Below are 15,000 nucleotides of genomic sequence, written 5' to 3'. Positions count from 1 at the left end.
TTCTTCTTGCACGTCCGAAATAAGTTCAAATGCAAACTTTGCCAAATGTGGCAACTGCCCGTGTGAGTACGGGAATGGCAAGGCTGTGGCAATGGCTGTAACTACCATTGGGGACATAGAGGCCATGTCCTCTGTATTTTTTTTCCCCCAGTAATTTAAAATTTATCTATGATGAAAATCGATATTCAGTATGATCAACAATGATAAATTCAGTCTGTATACGCCACCCCCATGTATCCTCAAGGCAGTGATTAATGAAAACTTAAGAGTTTGACTGAAGTGTTTGAAGCATTCTAAATGTACAGTATGCAGTACAGCACGCAGTATGTGACCTCGGCATTTGAAAATGTCTGGTTACGGCCCTAACTGTGGCATCAGTGTCTTTATGAGTAACCTGCTGTCTCCATCCACAAGCCATTTCATCACGACATCATTTCACAGTAACAGGTGCTCTGACACGAATACGTGACGTCGTAGTTCAGTCTGAAATGACAGTCTGGCGAGGAAATGAACCGTACTTAAGACTGAAATGAAAGCGAAGGTAAATACTGTATTTGGATGACACTTTTGATAAGCACTCTTTGCACAGAAGAGAATGGGTTATAAAAAGCCTTCGGCAGGTCTTGAAGTCTGCATTTTTCAAAGTTACAAGTTACAACTGATGCTACTTACTTTCCAGAGGTGTTGCATGTACCTGATTGCTGTATGAATGCCTTGATTTGATGTTTTTGCGCAAATGCATTTTATACCTGACGTACTGTACATGCATACTACATATGCGATGCAAAGGTGTGAGTCAAGTCAAGTCAAGTCAAGTCAAGTCAAGTTGGTTTTATTGTCAATTTCTTTACATGCACTGGTCATACAAAGAATTTGAAATTACTTTTCTTGCTTTCCCATGCAGACATAGACTAATCTAGGTAAGGACATAGACAGTATAGACATAGACAGTACTCATACATGGACATAAGACAGTATGGACATAGACAGTGCTCATACAGACATTTAAAGTGCAAGACAGGACAACAGAAGACTTGTAGAGAACATACTGTACATTAAGAGGAGGTATTTTGTTGTGCTTTTTTCTAAAAGTCCTTTGTAGCGTTCTGACATAGTAATAGTAGCATTTGAAGAAAAAAAATAATATTAAAAAGGGTCTATCAAGTACACCAGCAGCAGTGTGTGTGTGTGTGTGTGTGTGTGTGTGTGTGTGTGTGTGTGTGTGTGTTTGTGTGTGTGTGTGTGTTTAGTGCAGGTAGAAAGTGCGGTGTGCGTCTGTGTGTGTGTGTGTGTGTGTGTGTGTGTGTGTGTGTGTGTGTGTGTGTGTATGAGTTGTGTGTCAGTGTGTGTATGTTTGGGTTTAGTGCAGAAAGTGCAGTGTGCTTGTGTGTGCGTGTGTGCGTGTGCATGTGCGTGTGCATGTTTTGAGTTAGTGCAGGTTGAAAGTTCAGTCACAGATGTAGTAGTGCAGGTGGAATGTTCAGTCGCAGATATGGTGGTGGGGATGAGGGGGGGGGGTTGTCAGTGGCCTGGCTGGCTAGAGGCTGACAGTGGAGGGAGAGTGGGTTGAGTGTTCAGTATCTTGATTGCTTGGTGCATCGAGCTGCTTGCAAGCCTGGTGGTACGGGAACGGAGGCGCCTGTACCTCTTTCCAGAGGGCAGGAGGCTGAACAGTTTGTGTGCTGGGTGGCTTGTGTCTTTGATGATCATCAGTGCTTTCCAGGTGAGGCGTGCGGTGTAAATGTCCTGCAGGGAGGGGAGTGGTACTCCAATGATCTTCTTCGCTGTGTTCACAACACGCTGGAGTGTCTTCTTGTTTTTCTCCGTGCAGCTTCCTCCCCACACTGTGATGCAGGTGGACACGACGCTCTCTATGGTTCCTCTGTAGAATGTTGTCATGATGGAGGGTGTAGCACTTGCCTTCTTTAGTTTGCGCAAGAAGTAGAGACGCTGATGGGCCTTCTTCGCCAGTGATGTAGTGTTGGTGGTCCAAGAGAGGTCGTCGCTGATGTGCACTCCAAGGAACTTGGTGCTGCTCACTGTCTCCACAGCATCACCGTCGATGGTCAGTGGTGGCAGTTGTTTTTGGACCCTCTGGAAGTTGACAACAATCTCCTTGGTCTTGTTGACATTCAGCAGGAGGTTGTTGTCTTTGCACCATCTGGCCAGCAGGTCTACTTCTTCTCTGTAGTGAGTCTCATCGCCCTTAGTGATGAGGCCCACCAGTGTTGTATCATCCGCAAACTTCACTAGATGGTTAGTGCTGTGGGTCGTTGTGCAGTCATGCGTCAGCAGCGTGAACAGCAGGGGGCTGAGAACACAACCTTGCGAAGCCCCCGTGCTCAGGGTCAGGGTGCTTGAGGTGTTATTCCCTACCCGTACTGCTTGTGGTCTCTGCATCAGGAAGTCCAGCAGCCAGTTGCAGAGGGAGGTGCTGAAACCTAGTTTGTCCAGTTTGCTGATGAGTTGTTGTGGTATTATGGTATTGAATGCTGAACTGAAGTCAATGAACAGCATTCTCACATATGTGTCTTTATTGTCCAAGTGGGTGAGGGCTGGATGGAGGGCAGAGCAAATTGCATCCTCCGTGGATCGCGTGTGTGTGTGTGTGTGTGTGTGTGTGTGTGTGTGTGTGTGTGTGTGTGTGTGTGTGTGTGTGTGTGTGTGTGGTGTGTGTGTGTGTGTGTGTGTGTGTGTGTGTGTGTGTGTGTGTGTGTGTGTGTGAGAGAGCACAGTGCCTGTAGCTGGCCATAATGTGTGTGTCTGTCTGTGTGTGTGTGTGTGTGTGTGTGTGTGTGTGTGTGTGTGTGTGTGTGTGTGTGTGTGTCTGTGCGCGGACGTTTGTGTGTATGTTTGTGTATGTAGTGTGTTATCCTCTAATAAAAATAATTTGAATTTAGTGAATTTGTTTGTGCGCATGTGTATTGTGTGTGTATGAATGTGTGTATTGTGTTTGCATGTGTGCACATGTGCATTGTGTTTGTATGCATGTATGCATGTATGCGTGTGCGTGTATGCGTGTGTGCGTGTGTGCGTGTGTGTGTGTGTGTGTGTGTGTGTGTGTGTGTGTGTCTGTTTGTATGTGTGTGTGTGTGTGTGTGTGTGTGTTGGTGCGCGCACGTTTGTGTATGTAGTGTGTTATCCTCTAATAAAAATAATTTGAATTTAGTGAATTTGTTTGTGCGCATGTGTATTGTGTGTGTATGTGTGTCTGTGTGTGTGTGTGTGTGTGTGTGTGTGTGTGTGTGTGTGTGTGTGTGTGTGTGTACCTCTTTGGATGGCCTGCGCAGGACGTCTCCAACCCCCCCGCCGCTCCGCAGGCCGTGGCTCAGGACGGTGACGATGCACATGAGCAGGGAGTCACACGTACGCTCCTTATCCTCGATCACCACCGCCGACGGCTGGTGGACCAGGGCTGGAACACACACACAGGCAAGAACACACACACACACACAGGCACGCGCAGACACACACACATACACACACGCACACAAAAACACAGGCGTGCGTAGACACACGCGCGCGCGCGCACGCATGCACACACACACACAGGTGCACACGCACACACACACAGGAGCAAACATGCGCGTACACACGCGCACACATACATACGCACATGCACGCACACGCACACACACACACACACAATTTGACTCGTTATACTTAGGACAAGTAAGAATATAATACAATGCATTATTATGTAGGTATAGCGCGTGTTTGGACGGATGTCCTTGCACAGCTGGGACCAAATATTTGGTGCCCCGTGTGAGGACATTCATCCAAACACGCGCTGATACCTACAACTACATGCTGTCTTGTCTTTTTTTAAAGTATTGTTCTGGGCATTTATGCCTTTATTATGATAGGATAGTGGTGATGTGACAGGAATACAGTGGGGAGGGTAGGGCTGGGACTCGAACCCGGGTCCCCATGTATATGGTGCGAATACTCTACAGCATGTGATGCACCACAGCACCCCCCTTTCTTGCACTTGACACACGTGCGCTCTTTATCCCTCATCCCCAATGTCAATGGTCTTGACTGCAACCCCAACAAAGGGAGGCATGCACACACATGCACCTATGCAAATGCACTCAGTATACGTATGCACAAATTTGGGCACGCATACACAGAGACGCATAAACATGCATTAAGACACACAGACACACTCGTGTATGTTAAACACTTACACACACACACACACACACACACACACACACACACACACACACACACACACACACACACACACACACACACACACACACACACACACACACACACGCGTATGTATTTGCGCGTGCGTACACATGCACACACACACTCAGGACAGGACATCCCGTATCCTTACAAAACCTATACAACATTGGACGATCTGGAAGCGAGAGTCAATGTCTCCAATGGGGTCTACGCAGGCAGACATACAGCTGTGTCTCAACAATGCTGAGTATTGGGGTCTGATGGTCACACACAGCTCCTAATGGTGGACCGTCTCTCTCTCTGTCTCTCTCTCTCTCTCTCTCTCTCTCTCTCTCTCTCTCTCTCTCTCTCTCTCTCTCTCTCTCTCTCTCTCTCTCTCTCTCTCTCATGAGGACAAGCTGGACATGTGAGCAAGGTGCAGGTAGGGGTCATGGGATGACCGCGTGAGCGCAGGGCCCTCTGGGGTCAAGGAGGGTAAGGGTAGACATGGGGCTAGACCAGTGCTTCTCAACCTGGGGTGCACGCGGGGTCCGCGTAACTTAGTACGCAAAACTTAGTTTGGGGTCTTGTGGGGTCAGTACGCTATGTGTACGCTACAGCTATGCTAGGCATGATCACCTCCCTTCAACCCTCTTGATCACCTTAGCGATGGATGAAGGTCTTAACCCCAGGGCTTTATTCTTTTTTTCCATCCATTTTGATCTCTCTCAACCGACTCTCTTGGACAGACTTCACCATAGAAGTGGCTTGTTCTTGTTTCCAGCTCATTACTGACCATCCCAAACCCATCACCCTCCACTCCACACCGCCCTCATCCCACAGCAGTCACCCCCCAGCCTCAAGCCCAAGTAATCCAGGTCACATTGGTGCTGACCCATGGGCTGTGGGGGGAGAATGTGTGACTGTCATCAAGCCTCAATGGAGGTCTCAGGGTTCTCTGCCTGAACCGAAGTGATCTCTGAGGGGGGTGAGGGAGGGAGGAGGAGGAGATGGTGGAGGAGGAGAGAGTGGAGGGGGGGATAGAGGGGCTGGTGGAGGAGGAGGGGATGGTGGTGGAGGAGGATGACATGGAGGAGGAGGTGGATGGGGGTTCTCCGCCTGAACCAAAGTGATCTCTGAGGAGGAGGAGGGGTGGAGGTGGAGGAGGGAGGTGGAGGAGGTGATGGTGGATGAAGAGGAGATGGTGGAGGAGGGCATGAGGGGTTGAATGCAGGAGGAGGACGAGGTGGAGGAGAGGATGGAGGTCTCAGGGTTCTCTGCCTGAACCGAAGTGATCTCTGAGGGGGATGAGGGAGGGAGGAGGAGGAGATGGTGGAGGAGGAGAGGGTGGAGGGGGGATAGAGGGGCTGGTGGAGGAGGAGGGGATGGTGGTGGAGGAGGATGACATGGAGGAGGGGATGGAGATGGAGGAGGGGATGGTGGAGGAGGGGATGAGGGGGTTAGATGTGGGGCTAGGCTGGATGTGGCTGTGGAGGAGGAGGAGGAGGAGGGGGGGTGGGGGTAGAGGTGGAGGGAATGGTGGAGGGTTGTAGCATTGGACACACTGTCCTTATTGCCCTCAACTCATTGCCCTCAAGTCAAGACACACACATGCACACACACAAACATGATGTAGGCCTATGTATGTGCATGTGACTACACGCGCTTGAACCCAGTCACACCTTAAACAGAGACATCACTCCTCTAAATGAACTCGCATTCCACACGTAAACCCCTCTCTCTTGTGCCTTAATACACAGGCGCACACACACACGCACACGCACACCCACACCCACACCGTCTCACCGTCTACCACTGCCTCTGAAGTGCAGTTTTCTCCGCTGTCCTTTCTGCAGACTCCTTCAGACAGGAAGTCTCCCATCATGCTGGCCCCGGCCTCTGGTGAAGGTAAACAAGAGACAACAGGCTTTTCATTTTTAGATATAATTTCATTCAAAGACAAATCATGTCCATGCATGGTCTACCTTTACCAAAGTTCAACCTATATGCACGTAGCCTCTTAGTGCAGATGGGGTCACCGGCGGGCCTATTCACTATTTGCTGAAAATATTCAACTACATAACATAACAACATTGCTATGACATTACCTAGAGCCTTAAGTAACAGATTAAGACATAGTCATTACAATTTTGGTGACAGTAAGGTTATAACAAAGGCTCTGCGCTAAGGGGTTAAGGGAAGCTATACAATTCTATAAGAGCTTCCCACACCAAGTCAGATGTAAAATTCCATGACTTTCCCTCACCAAATTTCTGAATTTCTACGTTCTCCCATAGAAAGGAAATGTCCAACTTATTAACTGGATGTTAGCTCATTTAGTTCTGTTGTAAAATTGCCTATTTTCAGCCAAGTCTCTTGGAACCTGCCTTTACTAGACATGTTTGAGAAATGTCTTGAAGATTAAGCATTGTAGAACGTTGCAAATTTTTGTTGAACTTTTTACGCTATAGGCTATCTACACTATACTCTGAACAATATTCCATAATATTCCCTAAGTGCACATGCACAACAGGCAAAATCCATGACCTTCCATGTCTGGAAAAACTTCTAATGAATTTCCATGATAGTCCAGGAACTTCATGACCAGTGGGAACTGTGTTGAAATATTTCAATGTGAATGGGCCAGCTCTTTGCATTTCGTTTTTTTTTTTTTTTTAAATACCCATATATTTTTTTTAGGGCGGTGGGGGGCATGTCACCTAGTGTTTTGTTGGGTATCCTGTCGACGGCCAGGATGAAGTCGTCCTTGAAGAAGATGTATCCCACGATGGAGAAGAGGTAGACCAGGATGAGGGCCAGCACGGCCGTCAGCACGATGGAGCGGCCGTTACGCGTCACGCTCTTGATCACGTTCAGCAGCGTCTCCTCGCGGTACACCAGGTCAAACAGCTGCGGGACACACGCACACACGCATATGCGCATACACACACACACACACACGCACGCACGCACGCACGCACGCACGCACGCACGCACATACACACACACACACACACACACACACACACACGCACGCACGCACGCACAAACAAGCACGTATGCACACACACAGGAATATGGGCATACCGATATATGTTGACACACAAGACTTTCTTTTAATCAAACACATATGCACAGGGACCAGGTCGAACAGGCAAGAAAATGCCTGGCAGGCACACTGATATATGACTGACATAGTGAATATTGGCAATAAAACATGACGTACTTTGTTTCTTACTCACACATACGTACACATAGAGACACACACTCTTTTTTATCTCTCTCTCTCCAACACACACAGACCACAAACACAAAGTGGGTGAAAAACCTATAGGGCATGAAACAGATGGGAGACCTTGTATTGTAGATACAATCTAAGCAAGGCCAAACCACTACAAAAGTCTTCAAGTCTACTGAAACCTTTCATCTTTGCAGAGTATCTGCTACGCATGTACATAGTGTATAGGCAGGTGTGTAGCAGGATGTGGGTTCTATGCGTGCGTTCAGTGCAAATGTGACAGCAGAGAAGGAGAAAGGTTAACACATAAGGTATACTGTATGTAGACGAGGTGGTGACAGTTACAAAGTGGGTGGGGGGTCACATAGAGTTAATACTGCATACTGTATAGACTGTAATAGAAAACCCCTCTTGTCATTACACAAAACACATGCAATACATGGGTAGATGACGGATAGGCAGCAAAAAACATTTTTTTCACAAAACATTGTTTATGAGGGAAAAAAGTATATGTCTACGTAGTGCAGCAATTAATCTTTCCAAAAATCCAAGTGGTCACAATGTTGGTCTATTCATTGATTATTTATTTACGTTGATAAAGCAATTTGCTGAAAATATGTCCTTTGGTGTGACGTTAAGAAATAAATATATTAAGTAATGTAGAAATGGCTTGATGGAGTTTTATGAACATTGTTACACTCTTCATATTTATTGCAATTTTTTAAGTCTTAATTTAATGAGAAATTACCATTTAAGTATTTTTTTCCCATTAGATGTGAGATTATTAGAAACCTTCGAGGAAAAACAGGGATATCTTTCTTTTAAATGTTCAAAATTGTCCGAATTTATACAAACTTTTCAGGGACGATAATTTGTTCTTCCCTAATGCAATATTCAGTGTTTATCAAACATATTGTTTAGCTCAAACAAATATTTGAGCGTTTTTAAAAAACATGTCACACCGTAGGACTTTCATGTCACGCTAAAGGACAGAAATGCAAAACTGAGCCAGAAACAAATATATCAACATGATTATTTTGTCTTTTGATCATAATATAATGTTGTAGTCAATATGGACCTACACTTTACACTTATAAGTCTTTGAATCGTCGATTATTAGCCTATCGTAACTCTTAATGACAGCCATGTGGTCATTGAATGTAACCTGCAGAGCTCATAAGACTCATACTGAAGGGTGACCTTGGCATGACCATCACACTTTTGTAGGTATGCTATGACTGTCACACCATTGAACCTGTAGTGTGTAGTGGCCAGTGCCTGTTTGGTATCTCAAGCTGGACAGCACATTTATGCTGTATATTGAGCTCTCCACAGCATACTTTATTCATCTATACTCCTCTATATACTCTCTCACTGATCTTTCCTTCACTGTTACCGTTATATTTTATGGTTTCAAAGCACCATTAATGACATTTTATATCATTTGACAGTATCTAAAATCAACAGCAAATATTCATCAACAATGCATCAAAGTATAAATTCCAAAGGCCAATAAAGGAATAAGTAATTTGAATACACAATATTTATCTAGTCAAACAACAAAACAAAAAAAATATGTACTACCAGTTGTTTTAAAAGCTATTTCTCAAATATCTAGTCCATTGGTGTGACCTGTTTGTCCATTGGTGTGATACTCCAAAGTGTCACACCATAGGACTTTTACCATCACACCATAGGACTTTTACCATCACACCATAGGACTTTTGAGCTTTTGAGTTAATTTAAAGCCATGTCGTTGCCAACTGAAATACAATTTCACCTTTAGTAAGATGCATTTTCATACATCTACATAAGAAAAAAATGTTAAAAATATACACTATTGTCAAAATGTATTTTATGGCTGTCACACCAAAGGACTACAAAACTAATACATCTTGTGGTGGCAAAACATAATTGATTGACTGAAGAACTCTGAGAGAAAAATCTAAAATCCACCCTTGCCATTGGCTTCTTAAGGGTCTAAAGTCACAATTTATGTACCGCTGGAGCTTCAACAATAGATAATTATCCACAGAATTAACCAAAAAATGATGTTACACCACAGGACATTATTTTCTGCGACAAAGTTTCATAAGTCCATACGGTCTCAGAAAAACAGGGAAAAAATTAAGCATTGCCACTTGCTAAAATAGACACCTTAAAAAACATGCCAGGGTTGTTTAGACAAATGACTGAGCTTTGATTATTTCTTTAAAAATGTTTTAATATGGAGAACCAGGCTTGCCTCAGTCACACCATAGGACAAATGTGACATTTGACTCGAAATTAAGTATACTTATTTAAGCTCTGGATTTATTACACATTACTTTTTCACAACAACGACATTAGTTTAATCATTTAAAGCATTGACAATTTTGAAAGCATGAATTTACTTAATTTTAAGAGCCTGCGACAGCAAAATGTACACGTCACGTCATCTACCCACATGTCAGTCTTAATGGGGTATGACTGACATGCTACAATGCTACACGGATCCATTGACTTTCCCTAGCTTAGCGACATATTCCCTCTTTTAACTTGTCTTAAAGCAAGACAACGCTTAACATGAAAAATAAGACACTTTACCACCTTTATAAACCCCAGGCAACGATTTTAGCTGTATTAAGCGCCAAAATAGTGGCATACCCCTTTAATGGTGTTGTTTTTAAATATGAATATCATCCATATTGTACATCCATTCACATCCACTGACCCCCCCGCGCACAGTATAAACGGTGTTGACGTCAAAATATGGAGAGTATTAGTGCACATTCTTTGTTGTGGCTTTTTTGCTGGCATTTGTTTCACAATCTTGGGTGGCCCCATATCTTGGCCTACATGCAACACGTATGTACGTCACAACAGCTATTAATCATGGGTAATCCCCCCCGAGTGCAAAAGTCTGCAGAGATGCTGACTAACAATAACTGAGGTACAGTACTGTGAGGTCCAAGCAAGTCCTCACAGAGTACGTAGATGATTCCATACAGCGCCGGGCTATAAACTCAGACTAAATAAAAAGAACGCACGGGTACATGTCGTAACTTGGAAATATGCTGAACCAAAAAAATCGGTAGACTAGAAGATCCAGAGACACTTGACAGCGGGACAGCTTCCAACTCTCCTAGTATTCTCGCATCTGTGAGTAGTTAAAGTAACAACTCATTAAAAAAAGTGAGAGAAAGAAGAGTTTCCCCAATCACGTGCAAGGATTTAAAAAAATAAAACCACGCCTTTGGAGACCTACGCTCATGGCCTAACTCCAGAAGGGTGTTTTGCAGCAAGGCGGAACACACTCATCTGACAAGAGTCATGTTAGAACCATTCACTTTTGAGCATGCCCAAAGTAAAGGCACGAGGGGCCAAGTTATAGACAACAGTAAGCACAAGCAAGACCCGGGAGACAGAGACAGTCCACAAATTGTCAAGATAATAATGTGTAGACATACTGAAGTAGGAGGTCAGGGTGGGATTGTGTGTATCATTGATATCATTGATAGGAGAAAATGGGTCTCTCAGTTATACATCTTTGAGGTCACACACACCCTCAGGGGATTGAGTTACATATCATTGACTAGGCCTTTTGAGGACCCCGTATTATGGAGTAATGGGGGGGGGGGGGGGTTAAATGTTTGCACATACAGTATGTTTATATATAGCATGCTGTAGGAGGCATATCATTCAAAATGAGCAGGTGATATGAAGATCCAGTTTTTTGGAGAAGGGCAGGGGGTAAAGTTGTTAGACATTACGTATTATGTATATTATGTATACATATGTATTATGTATGTATTATGTACGTATGTATAATGGCTAACATAATGTATTGGAGTATTGATGTTTGCGTACTTTGTATATGTTCATATAGATTTGATGGCAGATAATACATCATCAAAGACGTCTGCTATGAGGACATGGTGTTTTAGGAGAGGAGGGCCCATGGCTGCTAGCTTATGTTATACATGAATGCACAGCAGGTCAATGATCAATCATTAACAGACAAACAGCTAGGTGCTATAAGGACACAGTGGGGACACAGGGGGACACACAGGGGGTGAGGGGTATGTGTGTGTGTGTGTGTGTGTGTGTGTGTGTGTGTGTGTGTGTGTGTGTGTGTGTGTGTGTGTGTGCGTGTGCGTGTGTGTGATATAGAGAGTGTGTTTGTTGAGGTGGCTTGAGGTGAGCTGTTCCTATAACAATCCCATAATGTAATAATTATGCAACATATCGATTGTCTTTTACAGCAGTGTTTCTTCACTGGTGGGTCGGGACCCAAAAGAGAGTCGCAGAGGGGTTCTAGGGGGGGTGGACATTTAGTGTGACAGCTTACCAGGAGGCTGTAGAAGAAGACGTGGACGAACACCCCCAGGCTGCAGATGATCAGGTAGAGCAGGTGGTAGAGGAACTCCACGTCCAGGATCATGGCCTTGTAGCCGCGTGTGAACGTGCCCCGGTTCCCCGCGAAGCTGATCAGGAAGATGACCTTGTTGCCCACCTGTAGGCCCCCACGGTGCAGCACAGCACAGCACCGCACAGCACAGCACAGCAGGGCACAGCACAGGGAAGAGGACAGACCACACAGGACAAGACAGACAGCACAGACAGCGTGGGTGAAATGTCATCCAGTGCAAGTCTCTCCGCAACATTACATGATCCAAAAATAATCACAGCCAGTTTCATTTGAGAGCCAGCTACAGTGGTTAATTTAAAAAAGAATAAGAGTTATGAAATATGTTTTTAATGTGTCATAGCTTGGATTAGTCCCACGGACTTGATTTTGTTCACTTCAATGAGGTCCCAGACTGTTTTTAATGCAGAAATGCAATTACAACACTGACTGTCTCAACTTTTAGACAAAAGCATTGTGAAAACACAGAATATTTGTTTTATTTAAAACAGGTTTGATTCAAGAAATGTGGTACTTTTCAAGACAAACATCTTTTTCTCCCCCAAAGTTCTTAGAATCCCAAATGATTAGAGGTAAGCTAGTTAGCTATGCTGGCTATGCCACCGAGTCCTCAAATGCTGTCCCGAAAGTCCTCAAATCACCTCCTCACACAGACGCTAGCCTTGTGACCTAACAAGACTTGGCTTGATAAAGCTTGGGATTTAGGAAGACTTCAACTTAAACCTGAAAGAGTGAATGGCATTAACTCCCTCAGACACTGACTGTGACCTTTCCCTAAGTATAGAAAATCCCACTTAACTGCTTTCATTGGCCAAAACAATCGCCAGTCTGGTGCCATTGAAATGATATAACATTTACAAATATTGTATTATTATAGCATTCATAGCATTTATGTTATATTACAAAAATGGTCAAAATAACATGACATGTTTTTTAAACAAATGCACCTCCTTTTTGACTTTTGACATTTTCAGAACAGCTGTTTGTGGCCACTGAAATAAAAAAATGAATTTGGTACCACTGCGTCTGATGATAAACACAGTTCTTGTTTTCCACTCCTCCTCTATGAAACCCAACTGCACTGGGGTAAGGAGCAGACCGCGGTAGTTGCCCTAGTTTTATGTACAGAATTACTGGAAACCCAAGCACTTTATTAGTTTGCTGAATTCCACTCATGTTTACAAACTCCAAAATAAACCTATAAACCCTCAGAACCAACTCCTAGGCAATTATGCAACAGCTGTAGCTGACCCAATTATCACTCTTTACACTCTTATTCAAAGTTATGAAACAGGGTCTGCGAACACATCTTATTCATCCATATTGCATATATATTTTTTAAATTTAGTAAGTTGGTTAAATACAATAAGAAGCAATGTGTTAAGTTGAATATAACAGGAAAATAACTAATGGTGCTTCTAAATGAAGCCATTTGAGTATACATATGGATGGTCTATGGCCTGTGATTTTACCATCCAGAGTATTAAGCTAGGAGAAGATTATAGTTAGATGCATTTCAGGGATCAACTTTTTCAGAGGTGAGTCTATATTGCAAAGAAAAATTATACCATAGGTGCTGTGGCTTAAGACTTGGTTTGGCAGTATTACAAAATGTCAAATGTAAAAAAAATTGGCTTTTTACGTACTTTTGTGAGTTTTAATAGATTTTCCCCCTTTGTCAATATCCATTACCGATCCAGATTTTGCATCACTAATTTCTGTATGGCCACTCATTAAATCTGATTTCATACTCAAGTGGGTGAAACTGAACATGGCCATAACCAGACAGAGAGTGCATACTGGACACAGAGGTTCCTCAGTGCAGCATACTCAAGGATGTGCAAGGACTCCTCTGTGGCATACTGTCACATTCTCGTAGTCATGGTCAAAGCCTGTGGCAATTTCACTGCCAATCCCTTGGCTACTGCGTCTGGTGTGTGTGTGTGTGTGTGTGTGTGTGTGTGTGTGTCCATGCCCTCTGCTCTGGAGGTCGTGAGTGACACTGGGGTGTCAGTGGTGTGTGGCATCCCAAAGTGACGCACTCTACACCTAACCTCTATGCCCGGCCTGCCACACACACACACACACACACACACACACACACACACACACACACACACACACACACACACACACACACACACACACACACACACACACACACACACACACACACACACACACACACACACACACACACACACACCTCTAGGCACACAGGGCGCAGGGCCACACAACACGCCCCACGGGAGCTGAACAGGTCAACCAGAAAGTCACACTCGTGCTGCAAACACTCATTTACACACGCGGGCCAAAACAAGCAAGTGCAAGGTGCAAAATGCATGCATGCCAACTTTTCTGTTCTGTATACTGTACCGTAACAAAAATGCAGGCCTAGACACACACATGCAGTACACTTGCACACAAGCGCGCACACTTGAACACAAACACGCACAGACACGCATGCATACAGAGACACACATGTACGTGCACGCACGCACGCACGCACGCACGCACGCACGCACGCACGCACGCACGCACGCACGCACGCACGCACGCACGCACGCACGCACGCACGCACGCACGCACACACACACACACACACACTCACTCACTCACTCACACACACACACACAAACACACAAACTCACGTTGAAGGCCCCGAGCAGGAAGAGTGTGGGCTCCAGGCCCACGGAGAAGATGAGCCTGAGGATGGTGGAGGCAATCAGGGCCCGGATGCCATGCGGCTGGGGCAACACCACCACGATGGCCAGCGACACCAGCATGGCCAACCACAGCAGACCTGAGAGGTGAGGCTCCAGAGTACCTGTGGAGGAGAGGGAGAGAGAGAGCATTGAGTTAACCAGCCACAGCAGACCTGACAGGTGAGAGAGAGAGAGAGAGAGAGAGAGAGAGAGAGAGAGAGAGAGAGAGAGAGAGAGAGAGAGAGAGAGAGAGAGAGAGACAGAGAGAGAGAGAGAGAGAGAGAGAGAGAGAGAGAGAGTGAGAGAGAGAGAGAGTGAGAGTGCATTGAGTTAACCAGCAGTACTGACAGGTGCGGCTCTAGAGTAGATGTGGAGGGCTGGGGGGGGAGATACAATAGCATAGTGTTTCTCAACGGTGGTGGTACAGCTCCCCTGGGGGCGTTTCGGAGCCCTAGGCGGGTGTTAAAAAG

The 15,000-nt window shown here is 45.0% G+C and overlaps 1 protein-coding gene across 2 annotated transcripts in view; it reads right to left on the bottom strand.

The window, feature by feature from the left end:
• Positions 1-15,000, bottom strand: part of itpr1b (inositol 1,4,5-trisphosphate receptor, type 1b) — a 275,465-nt gene that overhangs the window by 30,620 nt on the left and 229,845 nt on the right. For both annotated transcript variants that reach the window (XM_063215285.1, XM_063215286.1), the window contains 5 exons: positions 14,477-14,652; positions 11,748-11,912; positions 6,900-7,089; positions 5,986-6,078; positions 3,270-3,415 (listed from right to left, as the gene is read on the bottom strand). In XM_063215285.1, the coding sequence (XP_063071355.1) occupies positions 3,270-3,415; positions 5,986-6,078; positions 6,900-7,089; positions 11,748-11,912; positions 14,477-14,652 (770 nt within the window). The remainder of the gene's footprint in view (positions 1-3,269; positions 3,416-5,985; positions 6,079-6,899; positions 7,090-11,747; positions 11,913-14,476; positions 14,653-15,000) is intronic.

The sequence above is a fragment of the Engraulis encrasicolus genome, chromosome 14, assembly GCF_034702125.1.
Source record: "Engraulis encrasicolus isolate BLACKSEA-1 chromosome 14, IST_EnEncr_1.0, whole genome shotgun sequence".
Lineage (NCBI taxonomy): Eukaryota > Metazoa > Chordata > Actinopteri > Clupeiformes > Engraulidae > Engraulis > Engraulis encrasicolus.
The sequence above is the reverse complement of the archived record's forward strand: the minus strand, read 5'-3'. Positions and strand labels throughout refer to the sequence as shown.